Consider the following 21,480-nt stretch of genomic DNA (forward strand, 5'->3'; position numbering starts at 1 on the left):
GTATGATTACTTGTACATTCTTCTCAATATTATTTGCGGATTTGTTTTAGGGACGAGTAGAAGTGTCCCCATTTTTTTTCCGGCTCCTGTTAAAGTCACGCCGACCTCTGTTAAACTTACCTTTCCATCCGTAAACTCGTTTTACTAGTCTAAGAAGTTCTCAACAACCAAATGAAGACATTTTGGTTCTTCTCTGGAAACTCGGACCCACAGCCGGTGCCTGCGATGGAAAGGCTTGACTGAATTGCTGTGTTCTGATCTATCCAACATTAGCGCTTATCTTGTTTATTAGTTATTTTATTTGTGTAGATTTTACTATTTTCTATCTGAGTTTTTTCGGTGAATCTGAGTCTGAACAGCTGATGGAGACTGTGAAGTTAAACCAGGGGTTTGGTGACATGTGGCTCCTCCTTTACTAGCAAGTAATAATAAAATAATCCTCCTTTACAGTAAAACAAAGTTCTGCCGCTCATTATAACACTGTTTTAACAATACTATCATCGTGATGTTGAGTTCATGTAGATATTTTACAAGAAACTATTCCACTTCTGTGGAAAAGTTTCCTGCCGGAGATGTGAGAACAGCGGCTAAAGCTGAGCCGAAGCTTAAAGCAGAGCAGAGTGAGTCTGTGCTCGATTATATTTTCAGTAGTACGTACTGAGACGTATTTGCAGGCGAGATGGTAAAATGGACCTGAAATGCTGGGCTTTGGTTTTTGTTGAAAGGACAGAACTGCTCTTCTTAATATTTGGGTTGCGACTCCTGAGTTAAACCCACATTTTACTCCAGACATTTGACATTTGAGGCGTTTCTGAGGCGATTTAAACAGAAACAGACGTGTTTCTGGGAGTTGTGGGGTGTTAAAGCGTCACTCTGTGCTAAACTGGGACAAAAACTCTGAAAAGTTTTACATCTTCTAAAATTAAGTCACCTAATGCTGGTCGCTCGGTGCCCTGAACGGATTCCAAACCGGCCAAGCAGCGACCTGCTCAGATGGACTTCTACCCAATCGTCGTGCAGGAGGCGGGCTTTGTCGGAATACAGGTGGGATTTTTTTAAAGGTTGTGAGTGCTCTGCGGTCCATTTGGGGGCGCTAGGTCTATTACTTTAGCTCTGCAAACAGAATGAAGCGGAAATAAAGAAGAAGAGAAGGAGGAGAAGACTTTAGAAGTCTCCAGTGCTCTCATAGAGAAGATCAGGACCTGTTTTGTTGAAGGTAAAAGCTTCTCCAGCACCGCTTCACGTGGCTCCCACCGTGTTTTCACTCCCTCTTACAGGAACGGGTGGAGAAGTGCTGCCATGCGTGAAGGCAGATGTTCAGCAAGTGGACTGTGAGCTGAGCCTTTGTCCAGGCTGAGCTGAGGAGGCTAATGTTAGCTCTTAGCCCAGGCGGTGCCACTGTTTCCAGGTGGGCTTGAAGGGCGTTAAAGGTGGGCAGAGAGGGCCACCTACTCACTCAGCCACATGTAAGAAGCACTTTGATGGGCTTGTGCTTTGCTAAGCCTCTTCAGATGATCAGCTTTACTTCTGCTTCAGGTAGACCCTGCTGGAAAAACCACCCACAGAAACCATTAAGTGTTTCTCTTGGGTCCTGGTGGTTTTCTAATGTGTTTTGGCTTTTGTAATGGGTAAAAATCCTAATGTTAGAAAAGTCCAAATGGCTTGACAGGTGGCCGTTAGCTGATTCTAAATGCACTTGATGGTTTCCTAATGGGATCTAAAGGTGTTCTACAGGAAACCAGTGTTTTCTACCATTAGGCCAATTTTCTTTAGAAAGGAAAACCATTAGGATTTACTCCTAATGGTTTCAAATGGTCCTTTTTCGTCAGGATCTTGAAGATAAAAGTGATCTACCTCGATTTGAGCCGTTTAGATGAAGTTCCTGTTTGGAGTTTAATTTCATTCTGTTGTGTTGATTTACTGTTTTTTGCCCCTCTCGTTTTCTTTTGGACATAAATGATGATCTAAGCACATTCAGATGCAGTAATGCAAGAAAAGCCACTGGTCCAGATATTATTAGTGCTTTTGTTCTGGGGTCAGTTGCGAAGGAACTGGGTTCAGTTCGGCAAGCGGCCTTCCAGCTTTCTGTAGATACACAAAAATGGAAAACAGTAGGAAACCATGTCCCAGGGATTTTCCCACAGTAGCAGTAATATCGGTTGTTATGAAACCTTATGAGTGGATCCTAGTTCAGCATCTTACAAAGGCAGTGAATGGTGAATTAGATCCGTGTCAGTTTGCATGTAAACAAGGCCGTGGTACCGAAGATGCAGTAACTGGTCCACTTTGTGTTAAACTGTTTGGACAAGCCTCATACATACGCCAGAGCACTTTTTCTTCGGGACTTACCTGATGACCTGCTGTCAAAAATGTTTGAACTAGAAATGAATCCTTATCTTATATAGCTTACCCTATCTAACAGGAACTTTCTTATTAAAAGAGCACAGCAGGTAAAATGTACTGAAAGCACTGTCACTGCCTGTTATAACCAATGTTGGATAATGCTGGTATTGATCTGTTTCAGCAGGGTGTTAATGGGCTGGTAGATTGGTTCAATCACAATGCTCTTAATCTTGATACCAAGAAGGCAGATGATCATTTGAGGAGAACTGCCGCTTGCAGTACGCTGTTTCTTGAGCACTTTGGAGAACCAGGTTTGATGGGACGCAGGTCTTCTCCAAGTGGTGTAAACACCACCGCTACCAACAACCAACAGCTGTCTCCATTTATACAGGTGTAGGTCAGGATCATGTTGGTCAGGGGTCAGGAACACTTTTGCCCTTTCAAGAAAAATCAAACCACCTTGGTAGCCACAATATTTTATGTCCGTTTTACCATCTTGGCTGTAAATATGTCTCTGTATGTGCTGATGTGCTAGTAAAAGAGTGTAATATAAATGAAAATGCACACTTGCATTGCTCTGCTTTAAGCTGTAGCTCAGCTATTGCTGGTTTTCTCGCATCTCTGACAGGAAACTTTTCCACAGAAATGTCTCTCAACGTTCGACTTTTATTACAAAGTTAAAGTCACTTCTCATTCACCAGCTTCTTGCTCGAATGTTCCCGTTCAAATTTCAATGCTGCCTGAGGTGCCAGAATTTGACCTGTGCACCATTAAGGTGGTTAATTGAACTCCTGAGATGTAGCAAATCGTCGCTGTCCAAAGAAAAACAAGTATGTCCAAATTAGTAACTTTACAGGAGAGGGCAAAAACACTCGTACCTCTTAATCTAAGTTCATGTGAAGAGGTTTTATTCCAAGTGAGTTTGGAGTATTTCTATTGGTCCTTTCATTCATCACCATGTGAAGGACAGCTGGTGTGCTGAAATAATGTAGAAACATAAAAATTGGCAGAAGTGGAGATGCATGTTTTCTTTGGACAGCCACGATATTCTGATTCATGCCGTTCTACGAGATTGAGATTCGTCTCACTAGTTTATCAAGCATGTTACACATTGAGTTTCCCATTCTTTTTCTCTTTTCCAGGAAAGGGGGACCTCCGTGTTCTCCAGCTCCTGGTGTCCACTTTACTGGACGTCATTCATAGTTTTCCACAAACACTTCAAGGAACGACAGGAGGTATACATCACCATGTTGAAATCGGGTGAGATTAAATGTGAGGACGTGGTGTCCGAAAGCTCCAGTACTGAGAAAACGTCCACAGACGCTCTTCACACCAACGCAACCGCAAAAACGCAACGATCGCAAAAAAAGTCCAGCAAAGACAAATCTCACCAGTGCTCCTACTGCGGGAAGAGTTTTAATTTACTGAGCCATCTCCAAAGACATGAGCGGATTCACACCGGAGAGAAACCGTTTCACTGCTCCGAGTGCGGAAAAAGTTTTACTGTACAGAGTCATCTCCAAACGCACCAGCGCACCCACACAGGAGAGAAACCCTATTACTGTTTAGAGTGCGGGAAGAGCTTTAATCAGCAGAGTCATCTCCTAAGACACCAACAGATTCACACGGGAGAAAAACCGTATTATTGCTTAGAGTGTGGACAGAGTTTCAATCAACAGAGTAATCTCCAAATACACCAACGCACTCACACTGGAGAGAAACCGTATCACTGCTCGGAGTGTGGGCAGAATTTTACAAGACAGAGTAATCTCCAGATACACCAGCGCATCCACACTGGAGAGAAACCGTATCAGTGCTCTGAGTGTGGACAGAGTTTTAATGTACAGAGTCATCTACAAAGACACCAGCGCATCCACACAGGAGAGAAACCGTATCAGTGTTCGGAGTGTGGACAGAGCTTTACCAGACCGGCGAATCTCCAAACACATCAACGCATTCACACGGGAGAGAAGCCGTTTCAGTGCTCAGACTGTGGGAAGAGTTTCCGAGAGAGTGGCACTTTCAAAAAACACCGGCGCCTTCACACGGGGGAGAAACCGTTTTACTGCCCGGAGTGTGGACACAGTTTTACTACTTTGAGTAATCTCGAAAAACACCAGCACGTTCACACGGGAGAGGAGCAGTACTACTGTGCAGAGTGTCGGAGGAGCTTCTCGTCTTCAAGTTTAGAGACACACAAGTGCATCAAGAGAGAAGTAGAAACTTTCTAACTCCCAACTGGGCCCAGAAATGAGAACTTTCTCTTTTTTTCCTGCTCTGCCAAATATTTTTCAACTATTTACAGATTGTATATATATCATCTGCTTAAGAAAATAAGTAGGCTCGTCCACGTATGCTATTTGTTGTGTATTTTTTCCCTTTTAGTGTTTATTTACAAATGTCCATCTGTAATACATCAACCTACCTGTTAATTATGAAGAGTCTTTAAAACCTGTGTAATTTTCTTTGCTCTGCGGAGAGAGTGGAACTGAGACTTTGCCATCCCAATAACAGCTTGTAAGAAGACGGTAAACGCCCAAGCTCTCTTCCAAGCACAGCGTCGGACTGGACTCCGAAAAAATCAAATACAACTAAACAACTAAAACCAAATCCAACATTTAGTGCTTGTTCAAGTAGTCAACGATGAAGAGATCTTCTGATAAAGAGCCAGAAGTCAGCACCACAATCAAACGGACAAAAAGGGCCCTGTTTGAAACATCTGTCTGAACTCTGCAGTGGTAAGTTAAGCTTTTCTCACTGAATATAAACAACAGAATGCAATAAAACCATATCCAACAATTTTCACTGTTGAGGCTGACTGCTATGGGATGGTTTATTTGAAATACATGACTTCAGTCAGGGAGGTCCCCTGAGCCAGATTCATTTAGAGATGTGTATTATTTTGAAATGAAATTTAGTTTTGGCTAGCTGCCTAACCGGACACTGGAGAAGACCTAGAAATACGAAATTCAAAAATCCCAACAGCCAGGTTCCAAAATCAATCAAAATCATTTCATGATTTTAGTTAGTTCTTCATTTATTTCATTAATAGTCAGTGCGTAGGACCCTATTGGAATTGTATGGATTTTTTGTAATTATTCGGATTGTGCCCTAAAACGAATCAGCCAGGCCAAACTGTAGGTCATAGAGACATGAAAGTTGGTCAGTAGGTTAGCTTCACCCAGTTTTTTGGCTAGTTTGCATAATATGCGAAACCTACTTTTGCAAACTAGTCCTAGGTTTTCTGCCAAGTCTTCATGTAAAATTCATCAGTAATTGTCAAAACATGATGACCTTTATAAGCAATTTGGCTGCCAGAATTTAATGAACCCTTCTGAACTCATTCAGAATAAGATAAGTGGTTAGGAGGTGCTGTAACTGCTAAATAACTTTCGCAGCATCTGTATATCCCTCTAGTTGATCAGTCATTGATCCCTTTGCACAGTTAAAATCTTTACACTCCATTAAATATATTTTATGTGCTATAGATAAAGTCAGTGACACATGATTCAGTCTTTGCCCTGAATCCCTTTGCGTTTACATGTTCCGTCAAATCCTTGTCCGGTGTTTTGACTCATTTGTTCAAAGACTGCAGCTTATTATACCGAGGTGTAAAGGTCGATCTGTGCAAATGTCGAAAAACGTCTTTTAATAAAAGCCCTTGACTGTTACATGGAGACCAGGTCGATATATTCTGACCTCCATTCCACTCATCTTTTGGTCCAAAAGGCCCCTTATGGGTGCGTTGAGCATCATTTAGTCATGCATATCAGAAGGTTAAACAAATTAATTTAGTAAAAAATGAATTTGCCTGCTATACAAATCTGGATAGCTCAGGAAATATGAGCTTTAATAAGCTTTTACTTTTTAAACAGTATATATCACTCATGGCAAGTTGAGGCCTGTTGATAAACTCTTGACTTTTTTCATCTTTTGTCCTCTCTCTTTAAATAAGGCTGGAACTGCATTAGGCCTTGTTGGGCTTCACTGGCCCAAACTGCAGAAGGCCTCACCGGACCCTCAAATTGCGGCTTGCAGCTATATTACTATTTTTTTATTGTTATTTTTATCTTATGACCCATCTTTTGTTTTATTTGACTTTCGTATTATTTACTTGTTCATTTTGATTGAACCCTTTTTGACTTTTTTTTACTTTGTGTATCTTTTGGTTTCATTGCTACCCTTTTATTGTCAGTATTATTTTGTGCTTTAATACTCGGCTATATTGTAAATGAGTGTCGCCCTTGCACATATTTCGAGATTTAATAAAAGGTTGGTTGCCTTCCCACCAAAGTGAAGGCTGTTGCTGCAGGGAGGACGGTCTCCAATTTAATGCCCATGGGTGTGAAGTAAGTTGTTCATCAGGCACACGCAGTTGTGATGCTTGGGCGTCCACTTGGTTTTTACTATGCAGCGTAGATCATTTCGAGTGAAACGTGGACGCACGCGACTTGGACATGGTCAGATCAAGGATGTAGATGTGTTACATGCGCTCTTCAGTTTGAGATGCTGCCATTAATTATCTTTGGTTTATCTTTTATGCTTTTAGGCATGTGAACCTACAGCCAGTCTTGTCTTCAGTTCATCACCTGGTGGTGACAGGAGGAGAAATGCCAACAAGTTACTGGGTGTAACTGCTAGAAACCTCTCCCTAGGAGCCTGCACATGTCTGCTCTACACCGCATAGAGTTGTGTACAGACCAGAAGATCACGTCCTGAAGATCTTGCGTGTACACACTTGGGCGTCTGATATTAAGAATTCCAAGGGATCCCCACCCCAACATTTGTGTGCTGTGTAGCAGGTACCACTAACACCCCCCACATATTTTCCATACAGACTACACTACACATGGATATAAACCAAACAACAGTGTTAAATCAATAAAAAAATAAGCTGAGAATTAACCTTCATAATACATTTGATGAAGCATTCAATCATATATCAAGTGTAAAAGTTCAAACTTCAGAAATATTGAGGGATGAAACAATATAGATAACGGGTCTTTTTGGGGCGGGGGTGGGGGGGGGTTGTGTGTTCATAGAAGCCTTACAGGTTTGGATATTAAATTTGACGTTTGAAATGTCCAACCCTGTTCTAGACATGCATTCTTGTAACATTCGATCAACTCAAGTGGGAGATGTTTAGAAGTTCTGAGTCGGAACATTCTGGTTCTAGTACTTGTATTACGGTATTAAATGTTTGTTTCAACAGTTGCACCCCCCCTTATTTGAGCATCGTAGACAACCTAATGGTACGTTTATAACCCAGAAGTTGGTAGGATGCTTATGGAGGCTGTCACTGACCATGATGCTTGTTAAGGAACACCATACCAAAGTGTGTGAGTTTTTGGGTGGGGATGCCTGTAGTCCTGTTATGTATGGGATGGTATGGATGCATGTGACTTATTGTTTTTCTTTATGTCTCAACAAACGTGTATGTATGGCCTAGACTAGAAATGAATTTCCTTGCAGATGATACTTAAATATCTATCTATCTATCTATCTATCTATCTATCTATCTATCTATCTATCTATCTATCTAGTAGATCACTGGTTGAAAAATATGCTTCTGTAAATGGTCATGACATTTGCAGTGCTGTATATTGCTGTATTTCTTTCCTGAGTCATATAACACTTAAGACTGTCAATAAACCTCTTGAGCATGTGGATCCTGTCTCGGTTGTCACGTCGTTATGGAATTATGTGCTTGCGTGGGTTTTTTGATGATTCAGTGACTGATGTGAAAAACATGAAAATGTGTTTTCTTTAACCCTTCACACTAGTGATAGGAGGTATATGTGCAGCTTGTCCGTCCACTTTAACTTTCTCTTTATGAAGCCCTGGCTTTGTTGCCACTTTTTGTCTGGTCTCCCCCTCAAGGTCAGCTTAACCACTCTGCTGCCTGTTCTTGGCTTTGGGTTATCTACGATCGTTCCTACACTGACAGCCGTCTGAAAGACCACATTTTATGCTCTGAGAAATGAGACCAGTGTCCTCCCATGAGGGATGGATACTGTCCTGCCTCAGAAGGCCACACTTGCCCTCTGAGGTAGACACATTGTTGTACCACCCACCGTTATTATATTCAGCAGTTTTACCTTAGGGCTAGAAAATGTTACTGCACTGGACATGATCGGAGCTAATTTACATATCTCTATAATGCTTAGGCTTATCTAGAAACCTTAACGGTTATTCCTTTTCCTCCTCTGTGACCCAGAAACTGGTTTTGTGATCTTACCAGCTGTCTAAATATTGGAGGAGACCAGAGAATATGAAGGATACACAAGTGTATGCGACCTGGGAGGTCTTACAGATTTTACAGCAGTATGCCCTATAGAACCAAATGTTGAAATAATGTCCCAAATCGTCCAGTAATGCAACACAAATTACACATATCTTGGTCAGAAATGTAATGAAACCAAAAACGATAACTTCCCCAGTAATGTAACGTGTCATCTAAGCAGACAATGCCTTATAACATTATGTAGTACATTTCTTGATCGTCAATAATATTAATTGAGCTGCCAGAGTTCTCAAACATGTCAAATACGGACTCACACAGCGTTACATTATTAGACAATGTGTCGACTAGGACATGGGATAAATGACCAATAATGTAATAGAGTATTACATAGCATCAGCCTAAAGATTTAATAAATTCCCTGTAGTGTAATCAGGTATTACATTATCAATTTAGGCTTTACTGAATGTAAGTTATGTTATTTTTATTAATTATAGAGTTATACACACCCAGAAAGGACAGACAACACAGTTTTCACTGTAGTTTTCAATCAGTATTTTTGCAATTATACAACCTCAGTATTTTGCATTTAATACAAAATGAAACAAAGCCATGCAGTAGAAGGCCATGCACAAATGTGTGTGCGCTAGCCCATGTTAGTAACTGTGATTGACTATCAGGAGTATTAGAGGTTTGCTTTCAAGGAAATGTTGTGATAGAGTATGATGACAAAGAAGATGAGCTGTCCTGTTTCCCTCATCACTGTTCGTTTTCTCAAATCCTCCTATGGGGTTCCTACACTTGACTCTACAGACAGCTGCCGAAGAATATTGTTAGTACCTACGTACATATATACATGTATGCGTGTGTGTGTATATATATATATATATATATATATATATATATATATATATATATATATATATATACACACACACACACCACTTTATTAGGTACACCTTGCTAGTAAAAGTTTGGACCCCCTTTTGCCTTCAGAACTGCCTTAATTATTCGTGGCAGGCTTTCAACAAGGTGTTGGAAACATTCCTCAGAGATTTTGGTTGGTTATTTGAGTTCCTGTTGCCTTTCTATCATTTGGAAACCCTAGAGATGGTTGAGCGTGAAAATCCCAGCAGATCAGCAGTTTCTGAAATACTCAGACCAGCCCGTCTGACACCAACAACCACGCCACGTTCAAAGTCCCTTAAATCCCCTTTCTTCCCCATTCTGATGCTCGGTCTGCACTTCAGCAAGTCGTCTTGACCACCTCTACATGCCTAAATGCACGGAGTTGCGGCCGTGTGATTGGCTGATTAGCTATTTGTTTTAACAACTGAACAGGTGTACCTAATAAAGTGGCCGGTGAGTGTGTGTGTGTGTATGTGTGTGTGTATATATATATATATATATATATATATATATATATATATATATATATATATATATATATATATAACACAAAGGGTAAAAAAGAATACAAGACTAACCCTGTTTTGAAACACAGTATTAGGTAAACTGGTAACAGGTTGGTATGAAAGGACAATCCACTAAAAGCTCAGTCTTTGAAAGATGGGTGGTGATTCACCCCTTTGTACAACACATTGTCAGATATTGTCAAACAGTAATAAAGAAACCTTTCTCATGCAAGATTGCAAAGAATTTAGGTCACCACTTACCATACATAATATTGTGAAAACATTCAGGAAATCAGGAGAAAGTCCGGATACAGTAAGCCGGAAAACAACTGTTGAAAGCGTGTGACCTTCTAGCCATTGCATCCATCATGCTACTATACTATCTATAGCCACATGAGCTGCATCAGTAAAAGAAACACCAACTCTATGCAGAAACACTGCCGTTATTTTGGGTGTAGATATAAGGATGAACAAAAAAAACACCTAGGAACAATTACTGGGCCTTGTTACGTAGAAGGTGGAGCAAAAAAAAGGAAAACAAACAAAAAGCAAGGTGACAGAAATAAGACCGGGCACAAACAGCAAAGAGACCAGCTGAGGAAACCCTAACAGGCGTTCACCAGAGTAGGACAGGTTTATCTTTCTAGTCCTGTCTCCTGTCAAAGTTACTTTGCTCCGAGGATGTTTTCCTTGCCACTTGCTCACTACAGACTTGGACCCAGCTTTCCGTAAATCTGCCTTGTGATGCCTGTGCACTATATACATAAAACTTCTGCCTTGTGCAGCCTTTGCTGCTGGGAAGGAACCTTGAGAAAGGTGCTATACAAATGAAACTCATTATGAAATTTATTACTATAACGACAGTCATTATTATTACATATTTTTTCATTTTGATCATTTTTATGGTATACCGTGATGGTAGTGTCCTGAAGAAGACTGTGGTGTAAGTTCGGGTTCATATCACAGATGTGATGTTATGACGTGTATAAAGACAAGGCACATAAGATGAAATACATGCGCTATTTTTTTTATTAGAACATCCTGTTTTCCCAGATCTGCCCTATTTAAAATAGTGTTTCAGTGATTAATAGAGTGAAGCCTTGGTGTCAAGAAGCAGTGATGGGTTTCGATTTTTTAGGAATGTCAATACTGAACAAACCAGTGACATTACACCCTCTAACAGCCATGACCAGGCAACATTTAGAAAATTTACAGAATTGAACCATTTTCCAACAGCTGCACCTGTAATGATTAAATACAATTAAACAAAACAATACATAAAGAATAGTAAAGATATCAATAACAAATCTACTGCATTAAAATAAATAGGCTGAAGGTACATCCAAAAGTCTAGTAACTTTGGAAGGCACTTTGCAATGAGCAGTTACTACAATTAATCAGAAAGCTGACAAAGAATAAAGTAAGACTGAATAAACTTCTGCTGACCATTTATACTTGTGAAATATTAATAATTAATAAATAAAATAATAAAAGCTGTGATGTTCGAATCAAATTGTTTTGTCTTACCTGACAACTGCAACCAGTTTCATCTACAGTTAAAGCATTTAAGTATTGACTGTTGCAACAAACATTTTACACTGTACTGCACTACAGTTGCCAGAACAGAACTGAACCCCAATAATTATATACTTCAAAAGTTTTCTCATCTCTCCTAAACAGGAGGCCAATCAATCAGACCATCTACTCTGAGTAGATGGAATGTTATACATCACATATGTAAAAACAACATCCAGTACCAATTGGATTCCATTCCACTTGGTTTGAACGAAAAACTATCTAAAGCTCCTTCAATATGCAAATCAATCGTCTTTACTTCAGCCAGTCATGCATGGCTAGATGGGATCCTGTGACAAGAACAGAGGCCTGGAGTGTGCACTTCAGTCAAATTTGGCATTTGAATTATAAGGCATAATTCAAAGACACCCCTCTGTTTGGTCCGCAGTGAACTTCATTTCCTTTATCTTTTGGAAGAAGTTTCTCACAATGGACTCTTAAGGCTATCCAACACTGGACATGTCCGGTGGATGACAAGCAGCATGCAAAACTCAACAAACACCACTCGTCTGTTGCCGTGGCTAACATTACTAGCCGAGTCACAGCATAACATATTTCATCTCGTGCCATCTTTCATCTTATAGCTCAAACACGAGTTTTTTGAAAACCTAATTCACCAATAAATTCATTAAATGACAGTAGAGACAGTAGAGTCTAAAATGGTTTTGGGCTTGATAATTTTCTGTGCTATTCTGCTACGCTTTATTTGCTTTGTTGCTTGAGTTCAGCCGAGGCCTTCAACATGTGGTGGTAGTATGAGGGCAGGCTGACTGAGGGAGGGCAGAGAACTCTGAGAACTAGGGCACCTTCTGCCTGGAGCTAGAAGGCCAGACCCCTAAAAGAACTCCAGGATGAATTCAGAAACTGTTCAGGTCTTGGAATGAGTGACATGCATATAGAGTATGCTGAAGGGACCTTCATAGGATAAGAAGACAAGGGAAGTGTCCTGCAAGAGCTGACTCTGAAGCAATGACAAGCAATGTAGCAGCTTGGATAGAGAACTTGCTATGACTTTGCCATTGGTATATGGGGTTGAGCTGGATTCAGAATGAGGGGCTGATCAGGTGGTGGAGCATTTGGATATCTGAGAGAGGTGCAGCATGCTAAGGTTTATATGGTTTGGTGGAGGTAAGCTTGTGCAAAAAAAGAGGTCTAATCAAGTTGGCCATTTGTATGGCACTTGGAGTAAGTAGTGTGTTGCTTTAAGGTTGTACAATAAGAGAAACAATGGAGATTAATTTGATTGTTGATTGAGATTAAATTGATTAATATGTCAATGGTGAGATGATTGCAAGTTGCTTAACAGACATCCGAGTGTGAACCTTTACGAGCAAGCTGAGGGCAACAGCAGCGAGGGAAAACTCCCAGCGGCATGACGAAGAAACCTTCAGAGAAACCAGGACTCAGCCGGAGAACCCATCTTCCTCTGATCAACACCAGATTGAGAACATGGTGCTAAACATGGCAGGTAAAGAGGTCAGATGAGAGTAAAGCAGATTATAATCTCCTGAACATGGAATAGGGATGGCTGTTAGAAGGCACCAGCTGCATATGGAAGATGATGGGCAGAAGGAATAGGTAGATGTCCAAATTCAGGAGAGGAGAATCGAGGTCTGTGGCAGAGTGGCTTGTAGCAGAACTGGCTCCCTTGTCTGATTGAGAACTTCAAAATGGAAATGGAAGGTAAGGATGGGAATTCATAGTGTGTTAACTGGATAGTGTAGGGGTTTCAGGCGTGTTCCTTCCCCAAAATATGGTTGCAGAGGTTTTTCTATGCTTCCTTCGATGGACTGAACAAATAAGAACCTCTAACTAATTTTCCAAAACCAAGTTGAAAAAAAGTTTTAAAATCTGAGTCTGAAAATTACAAATCACACTCACAAACACATTAGAACAGCAGTAAAACAAACATCTTTGATGGATATTTTCTTATACATTAATACTTTAAGTTTCAACTTTCAGACTTAGTGTTAAGAGATGTTTTCTTTGTTTAACACTCACAAACTTTGAGACCAGTTTCAGATTTGTTGATTATAGCGTAGTCTATGGGAAAAGTGAGCATGTTCGCGGTGCATGGATACATGTTATGCTTGCGATGCCTTAAAAACCACCTACTACCACAGAGAACACTACAACACTGGAATATCATAGTCTAAACATGGTGTAAGAACTTCTTCAGGATGTGATCTTCTGGTCTGTTTACAGCTGTATGCTGTGGTGAACAGACTTGCGTAGGTTACTGATGAGAGGTCTCTAGTACTGGCACGCAGTAACTTGTTGATATTTCTCTTCTTCTCTCCTCCCCATGTCACCACCAGATGAAGACCAACATGATGATCTGAAGAGGACCAGGCAGGCTGCTGATTCACATACCACACACCAAGATTCTAAAAGTAGCACAAAAGACAAAATAAAGAAACTTAATAACTAATAACAAATGCCATACTATTAAATGAAGCTTGTGTCCTTCGTTTACATTTACGGCATTTGGCTGACGCTCTTATCCAGAGCGACTTACAATTTGATCAGTTTACACAGGGAGGCCAAGGTGGTGTTGGGAGTCTTGCCCAAGGACTCTTATTGGTATAGTGTAGAGAGCTTATCCAGGTGGGGATTGAACCCCAGTTTACAGCGTAGAAGGCAGAGGTGTTACCCACTACACTAACCAACCCCCAACCGTCATCTGACCATATAAAAATTTGTTCTATATAAATCCTGACTGAACATAACTTAATGCTGCCCTCACAATCACTGACTGACCAGTCGCAGCTTCGTAACTGTGACTAAGCATGCACAGGGCAGACTCTCAGAGCTTTACACTGTAGACACATAATAACAGGCAACATCCATTACAGTGTGTTTGTGTGTGGGCAGCCTCCTCCTGACCTTTCCCATCAAGACGAGGACAGTGACAGTTTAAATCCATGATGTGAGCACAAAACACTAGTGAGCTGCAGAATGAAATGGAGTATGGTAACAGCATAATTACTGTTTGCCAGCTAGCTTAGCCAACACTAGATGTACTGTATTTAATGAGATGTAATATGGAATGCACATGAACTGTTATCCTCAAAATACAACATGAATCCAACTGACAGGACCACAGAAAAGAAAACTGCCTGCTGCACTGCAAGCGCATTTACATTAGCAACAGAAAAATGACTGTCAAGCTCAGGGAACAGAACCGGAGCTTTCTGTGTGCTACTGCCCATCATAATAAACATACGCACAAGACCGTAACTGATGTACGACATATTCGTGACATATTTTCTTATTCTATATGGCAATTTGTAACACGAACTTCATTTCCTTACAAATGAAATAAACGCTAGAACAGCATTGAGAAAACATTAAATAAGCTTCTACTTTTCATAAGAAACGTTAAACCTAAACAGCACAACTCACCACTGACAGACTGACGTTTCAAACACGGCTCTTTTCACATCATGCAGCACAGCAGAGTTTGTTGTGGTGCTGACTTGCGGCTCTTGACTGCTTTTCAAAAGATGAAACTTCAGCTTTAAAAAGCATGTCAGCTACTCTTCAGCTCCGATGGCTTGGATGGATAATGAATTGTTGCATTTTCCTTGATTCAGACGCCGTGTGCTTGATGGGAGGCTTGAATATTAATTGAGAACGCCTCCTGATGATAGGTGAACCAGGTCTCCTCAGCTCTCAACTCTGCCCTCTCCACAGGGCAGACAAACATTAAAGTATGAAAGTTTCATTTTGATGGAGTTCCCTTTCGTTTCAAAGGTTACTACAACAAATTTTACACTGTTATACAGTGAGCTTTGGGAAAGGGCCTACTTCATTTTCAGCACAAGAACTAAGTGTTATAAGTTCATGAAATGGGTGGGTTTCCATGGCTGAGCTGCTCACAAGCTTAAGATCACCATGTGCAACGGCAACTGTCTGCTGGAGTGGTGTAAAGCGACGCCACCACTGGACTCTAGAGCAGCAGAAACGTGTTCCCTGGAATGAGGAGTCACACTTCACTGGCAGGACATATTAATGCTCATGATTTTGAGATGGACTGTCCAACAAGCTTATACAGGTGTCTACATAACTTTGTCCATATAGTGTATTTTAAAATGCATATATACGCTGCCTGATACAAAAAACAGTCACACACTAATTTAGCCGGACCGCCTTTTGCTTCGGTTACGGTGCAACTTGTGACCAAGTTTCAACAACCTTAGGAACTTCACAGCATTTATTTCCATCCAGATCTGCAGAAATGTATGGCTGAGATCTTGTATTGATGACGGGAGAGTCAAACCACTTCCTAAGTCTTCTCTAAAACAGACTTTATTTTTTCCAGTGAGGTTAAGGTCACGACTCGAAATGACTTCATATGCTTCCTGAAGAGCTTGTTCACAATTTAATCCCAATGAATCCTGGGACTGTTGTTCTTGAATATGCCCGAGATATCAGGGAGAACCAAAACCATTAATGCGATAACCTGGTCATTCACTACATTCAGGTAGCCAGCTGTGTTTATTTTATTGCCACATAACATTAATGAGCCTGACTTGATCAACTGAAGCAACCTCAGATCATTACATTGCCACCAGAGGCTGGTACAGCGGGTACTGCACTTCTCTTCTTACCCTGACGTTCCCATCACTCTAAACTGGGTAAATCTGGACTCACCACACCACATGCCCTATTTCCATTGCTCCGGAATCAAATCTTTACGCTCCCTAGCAAACTGAAGCCTCTTTTTCCAGTTAGGCTTACTAACAAGTGGTTTCTCATGGCCAAACAGCTGTGACTTCTCGTCGCAGCTATTACTTCACTGTTAAACACAGCTAGCCAAGCGTTTAGGTGCTCGCCAACCACATTTCTTCTGCAAAGTTAAGGGTTCACAACTATCCTTCTAGGTTTTAATTACACACTGGACAGATCTTAACTCAACTCCAGCAATTTCAGTAATTCAATCTCCTTAATTGATTTCTTTGCGGAACGCAGGCCAATACTCAGACAAAATAACATCTTTTCCATGACCATGGGACACGTCTTCTGACATGGTTTAAGAAACGAGAAGCTACTCACTGCATAAGTTAGGGCTGAAAGAATTGCTGCCAGCTGAATATTATTAATCACTGCAGTCATTAACTAAACAAAGGTTTGTAGGTGTTTGCTTATTTAAATTCAAACAGTGACTATTTGGACCAGGCAGTGTAGTGGAATACAGGAATAACTTTAGTGGAGCTTGGAGGTACAGTTAGCAGCACAAAATCGTGTTTTCTGATTTGACATGTTTTCACCTTCCTACAAACCTACAAACGCCTGCAGCTCCTCCCAGATGCTGAGCGCCATTATGATTTATTTCCTGGGTGAAATCGCTGGTGTAACTGGAAGTGACTCAGTCTAGTGAAAATCTTCCCACACTCAAAGCAGCAATACGGTTTCTCTTCTATGTGAATGCGCTGGTGTAGTTGGAGATCGCTTTGTTGGTTGAAACTCTCTCCGCAGTCTGCGCAGTGGTACTGTTTGTCTCCTGTGTGAATGCGCTGGTGTAACTGGAGATCACTCTGTTGGTTGAAACCCTCTCCACAGTCCGAGCAGTGATAGTGTTTCTCCCCCGTGTGGATGCGCTGGTGTAGTTGGAGATGAATATGCCTAGTAAAGATCTTGCCACAGTCTGGACAGCAATACGGTTTCTCTTCTGTGTGGATGCGCCGATGTATCTGGAGAGTACTCTCTTGATTGAAACTCTTCCCGCACTCTGAGCAGTGGAATGAATTGTCTCCTGTATGAATGCGCCGATGCTGTTGGAGATGACCCTGTCTCGTAAAATTCCTCCCACATTCCGAGCAGTGATACGGTTTCTCTCCTGTGTGAGTGCGCTGGTGTATCTGGAGGGAATTGAGTCGAGTAAAACTCCTCCCGCACTCAGAGCAGTGATACGGTTTCAAGCCCGTGTGAGTACGCTGGTGTTTTTTGAGGGTACCACTCTCTCTAAAGCTCCTCCCGCACTCTGAACAGTGATACGGCTTCTCTCCCGTGTGGATGCGCTGATGAGTTTGGAGATGACTCTGTACTGTGAAGTTCTTCCCGCACTCCGAGCAGTGATACGGTTTCTCTCCTGTATGAATGCGCTGGTGTCTTTGGAGATGATTCCGCTTATTAAACCTCTTCCCACACTCTGAGCAGTGGTAAGGCTTCTCTCCTGTGTGGATGCTCTGGTGTAGGTGAAGATTACTCAGTCTACTAAAACTTTTCCCACACTCTGAGCACTGATACGGCCTCTCTCCGGTGTGAATGCGCAGATGTACCTGCAGATTGCTCTGCTGATTAAAACTCTCCCCGCACTCTAAGCAGTGATACGGTTTCTCTCCTGTGTGAATCCGCTGGTGAATTTGGAGGTTATGTCTATCAGTAAAGCTCTTTCCACAGTCTGAGCAGTGGTGAGCTCTCTCTTTGCCTGTATTTTTTTGTGGACGTCTGGGAAACGTGTTGGTTTGCAGACCAGCAGAAGAAGTTTGTGTACTGGAACTTGTGGAGAGCATATTCTCACATATTCAATCTTGCCTCATTTCAGCAGTGCAACACATCCCTCTTCTTACTGTATTTTGATGACTTTGTGGAGGTAATTTGTGTAGTACAACTGTGTAGCAGAGTGGACACTAAACGGATGAAAAGACTTGCAACAGAGACCATTTCTTTCTGGAAGAGAAAACGGGAAAGTCAAATGGAAAACATTAGTAACAAGCACAAACATAAGGGATTAAAGTGTTCATAACATTATAAATAATAGGATATAATGTGTAAAATATTATTCAGTTATCTGTTTAATGTCAGTTTGGGATTCCCTAAAGCTATACCAGCATGTCCAGGGTGGCCTTTAGCCTAGTAGTAAGAGAAATGAGCCAGTGACCAGAAGGTTGTAAGTTCAAATCCCATGACTGACTGGATACTTCTGGTTGTGCCCTCGCACAAAGAACTTAACCCTCCTCTGCCCCCAGACTGGGCATCGTTAGGCAGTGCAACGACCATATTCTTCTATAAGCAGACCATAAAACAGGACTTAAGCTATTCCCCAAACCTGAGTTACTGTTTATTTAAAATCAATAGTAGATGTTTTAGAAACTTACGATAGACAATATTCTTAATGTCTGCTCCATACAGATCCTGAAAGCTGATTTCTCATTTTGGGGCACTATTTAATGCCCTATGATGTTAGTGCTTCCAGTTAAAAGCCTTTTTAGAGCCAAGACTTTATGTATAAGTTTATCCACCACATTACCCACAAGCTAACAGTGTTGCAAACGGTCAAAACTCTAATACATGCAGGTGAACATTGCAAAGCCCTGGTATCTTACAACTAACTCTTCATGGGCTGAGAACAGGCCAGCCAGTTCTTCTTTCCCTTCTAAAAACCCATGTACCCATGGACAAACAGATGTTCTGACACTTAACTTGAAAAGACAGAATCAGACAAAACGGGTATGACCTTGCACGCATCAGACTGAGCTTGTGTGGCCCACTGCTTTACCACCGAGCTGCTGTTGCTCCTTGATTTTTCCGTTTGTGAAGCTTTAGCAGGTCAGACTTTTGCCAAGCTGACTTGTTGGAAAAGTGGAATCCTATCAACCTGACACACTGCAAATCACTGAACTCTGTGTTATAACCTTCTCCTGCCAGCATTTGCCTTTGCCAAACACACCAGTCCACATACTTTTGGCCATGTATTATCTTCATCTTCCACTTCTGTACAGCAGGATATTAACGCTTGTTTACATGCCTCCATTTACACTCACCTGGTTGCTAGTTCGTATGTGTAGTCAGTTTACATAAGACATGCTGACACTCACCTTGCATTCAAGTTTTATTAACCTAGAAAAACTATTCATTTCACCTTAACTTTCTCTGATCTCTAACCTCAACCTTCGCACTGATCCTAGCCTTACCCACAACCCAACACCTAAACCTAGATTAATATCTTATAAAGTGTTGCTTTTCCGTTGCTGTGAGTATTTAGTAACCATTTCCCAAATGTATTCATTTTCTGCTCGCCCTTCCCTTTTTGCCTTTTTATTTTACTACTTGTTAAGATAACGTAACTAAAACGTACTGTGTTGAGGTCGGCTACAAGCTATCGTTATAGCCCATTATTGGTATAGGAAATGATCTTTTTTAATATACAAACCGGGTTATCATTAAACAGGTCAAGCCTAATTCACATTAATTCTGTAAATGATCAAAGTGACAGATCAAACCCCAGAGTGCCAAGTTAGGGTTCAGCCATGTGACACTTTATTTTTATCAAAATACGTTACCTAACTATACACACAATTATGAACACATAACCGCCACTTAAAGATACTTAACAACTGTAGGTTTAATTGCAAAAGCACCATAACTGGTCCTGTTTAACTGAATACACTGTAGTACAGTATGTGAATTAAGACTTAGGTGATACCATCTTTCAGATGCAGCTCTACCAGGGACTATTTTCTGTTCCAAAACCAAAAAAAATGATCACGATGATGTTTTTTGGCGATATCGCCCACCCCCACGCCCAAGCCAGTTTTTACCACCAGGCCGTCATGCTGCTCAACAGCTTTGCCCCTTCTGAATCTGCACAACAGACTAGAATTACTGGATAAATGACACACACTGTTAGAAAGGCTCTTACTACCTTTTGATTTCCCAGCAACCCCCACCAAAACCCTAAAACTGCTGGAGCCTCTCATTTCACATCAGCAAGCAGGTCACCATGTTGCCCTACCCGCTTAAGAAAGATGCTTCTTCAAAGATTTTTGTAGTAAAAGCAATGGTTCTGTTCAGAACCATGAGGTCTACATAGAACCATTTGCATGTATAAATGGTTCTTTGACTGGTGAAGAATGTGTTGCATATGGTCCTATATAGCACCAGAATGAGTTCTTCTACTGACGAGATGTCAAGCTTCTCACAATAGCAGAACCCTTTTTGGCGCAACATAGAACCATATACAAACACATCCTACACCAATCTACAGAACCATTTCACTATGCAAAGCTCCACCCTGCTAGAAAAACCAGCAACGCCAGCATATTTTGTGAATGTTGGTATGGTATGCTGGACAACCAGCACGACCATGCTGGGTGACTAGCTAGACCAGCATGGAATGCATGCTGGCATGTGCTGTTTTTGGCCCAGCAGGACATTTAAGCTTGAAATGGTTAAATATAGAACTCAAGGGTTCTCAACAGAACAACGGCCTTTACTGAAGAACCCCTGAAGAACCAGCTTTTTGTGTGTGAATAAAATGCTAAATATCCAAACAGCACAGCAGCCCAGGAGCTGAACCAACACAACAAACCGCATCAAAACCCAAAAATGAAAGGTCTGAATTGAAATGACTGGAAGTGCACCACTGCAATGGAAGTAAAGGGTCATCTTTTGCAAACGTCACTAGTTTCTAGCCACCTCTGTGCCTCACCAACCCAACCCAACTAGAAAAACATCTCCCAACATCTGAATGCTAAGAGCTAACACTGGCCTCCTCAGCTCACACACATGGTACTTTTGAAAAATGCCAATATTTCTCCAGCCCCTTCTGGAAGAGTGAGCTGAAACACCCTGTAAACACCCTGAAAGCGTGTTAAACAGCTCTTTACCTCCAACAGGGCAGCTCCTGCTCCTCTCCAACAACACTGCAGATCACTGAGCAGAGCTTCTTCTTCTCCTCCTCTTCATTATCGTTGGAGAAAGACAAATAAAGAGCTAGCGCCCCCACCTGGACTATAGGGGCATACACACTGGAACCACGTGATCACTGTGGACATCAGGGTGTCATTTTTAAAATTCCACCCATGTTCTGACAATCAATCAATCAATCAATCAATCAATCAACCTTTAAACTCAGAGTACACTGCGGGTGACCCTCATTTAAAGTGTAAACAGGCCTAC

General features: G+C 41.3%; 2 protein-coding genes across 6 annotated transcripts in view; one reads left to right on the plus strand and one right to left on the minus strand.

Annotated features, from left to right (window-relative positions):
- The window catches only part of LOC108412018 (gastrula zinc finger protein XlCGF7.1-like), a 43,478-nt gene extending 35,466 nt beyond the window's left edge, over positions 1-8,012 (plus strand). The window contains exons 1-3 of one of the 3 annotated variants that reach the window (XM_017683864.2): positions 1,120-1,216; positions 3,486-5,081; positions 6,893-8,012. In XM_017683864.2, the coding sequence (XP_017539353.1) occupies positions 3,591-4,574 (984 nt within the window). In that variant the 5' untranslated portion in view covers positions 1,120-1,216; positions 3,486-3,590 and the 3' untranslated portion in view covers positions 4,575-5,081; positions 6,893-8,012. Of the gene's footprint in view, positions 1-1,119; positions 1,217-1,244; positions 1,537-3,485; positions 5,082-6,892 lie in introns of those variants that run through there. The other 2 variants (XM_017683865.2, XM_037542652.1) reach the window with 2 other exon arrangements.
- Positions 8,013-10,827: 2,815 nt separating this feature from the next.
- Positions 10,828-21,480, minus strand: part of LOC108412014 (zinc finger protein 501-like) — a 32,506-nt gene continuing 21,853 nt past the window's right edge. The window contains exons 6-8 of one of the 3 annotated variants that reach the window (XM_037542647.1): positions 20,006-20,021; positions 14,980-17,868; positions 10,828-13,961 (exon numbers count right to left, since the gene is read on the minus strand). In XM_037542647.1, coding sequence (XP_037398544.1) covers positions 16,899-17,868; positions 20,006-20,021 — 986 coding nt within the window. In that variant the 3' untranslated portion in view covers positions 10,828-13,961; positions 14,980-16,898. Of the gene's footprint in view, positions 13,962-14,979; positions 18,250-20,005; positions 20,022-21,188; positions 21,273-21,327; positions 21,347-21,480 lie in introns of those variants that run through there. The other 2 variants (XM_017683857.2, XM_017683856.2) reach the window with 2 other exon arrangements.

This window comes from Pygocentrus nattereri, chromosome 11 (assembly GCF_015220715.1).
Source record: "Pygocentrus nattereri isolate fPygNat1 chromosome 11, fPygNat1.pri, whole genome shotgun sequence".
Classification (NCBI taxonomy): domain Eukaryota; kingdom Metazoa; phylum Chordata; class Actinopteri; order Characiformes; family Serrasalmidae; genus Pygocentrus; species Pygocentrus nattereri.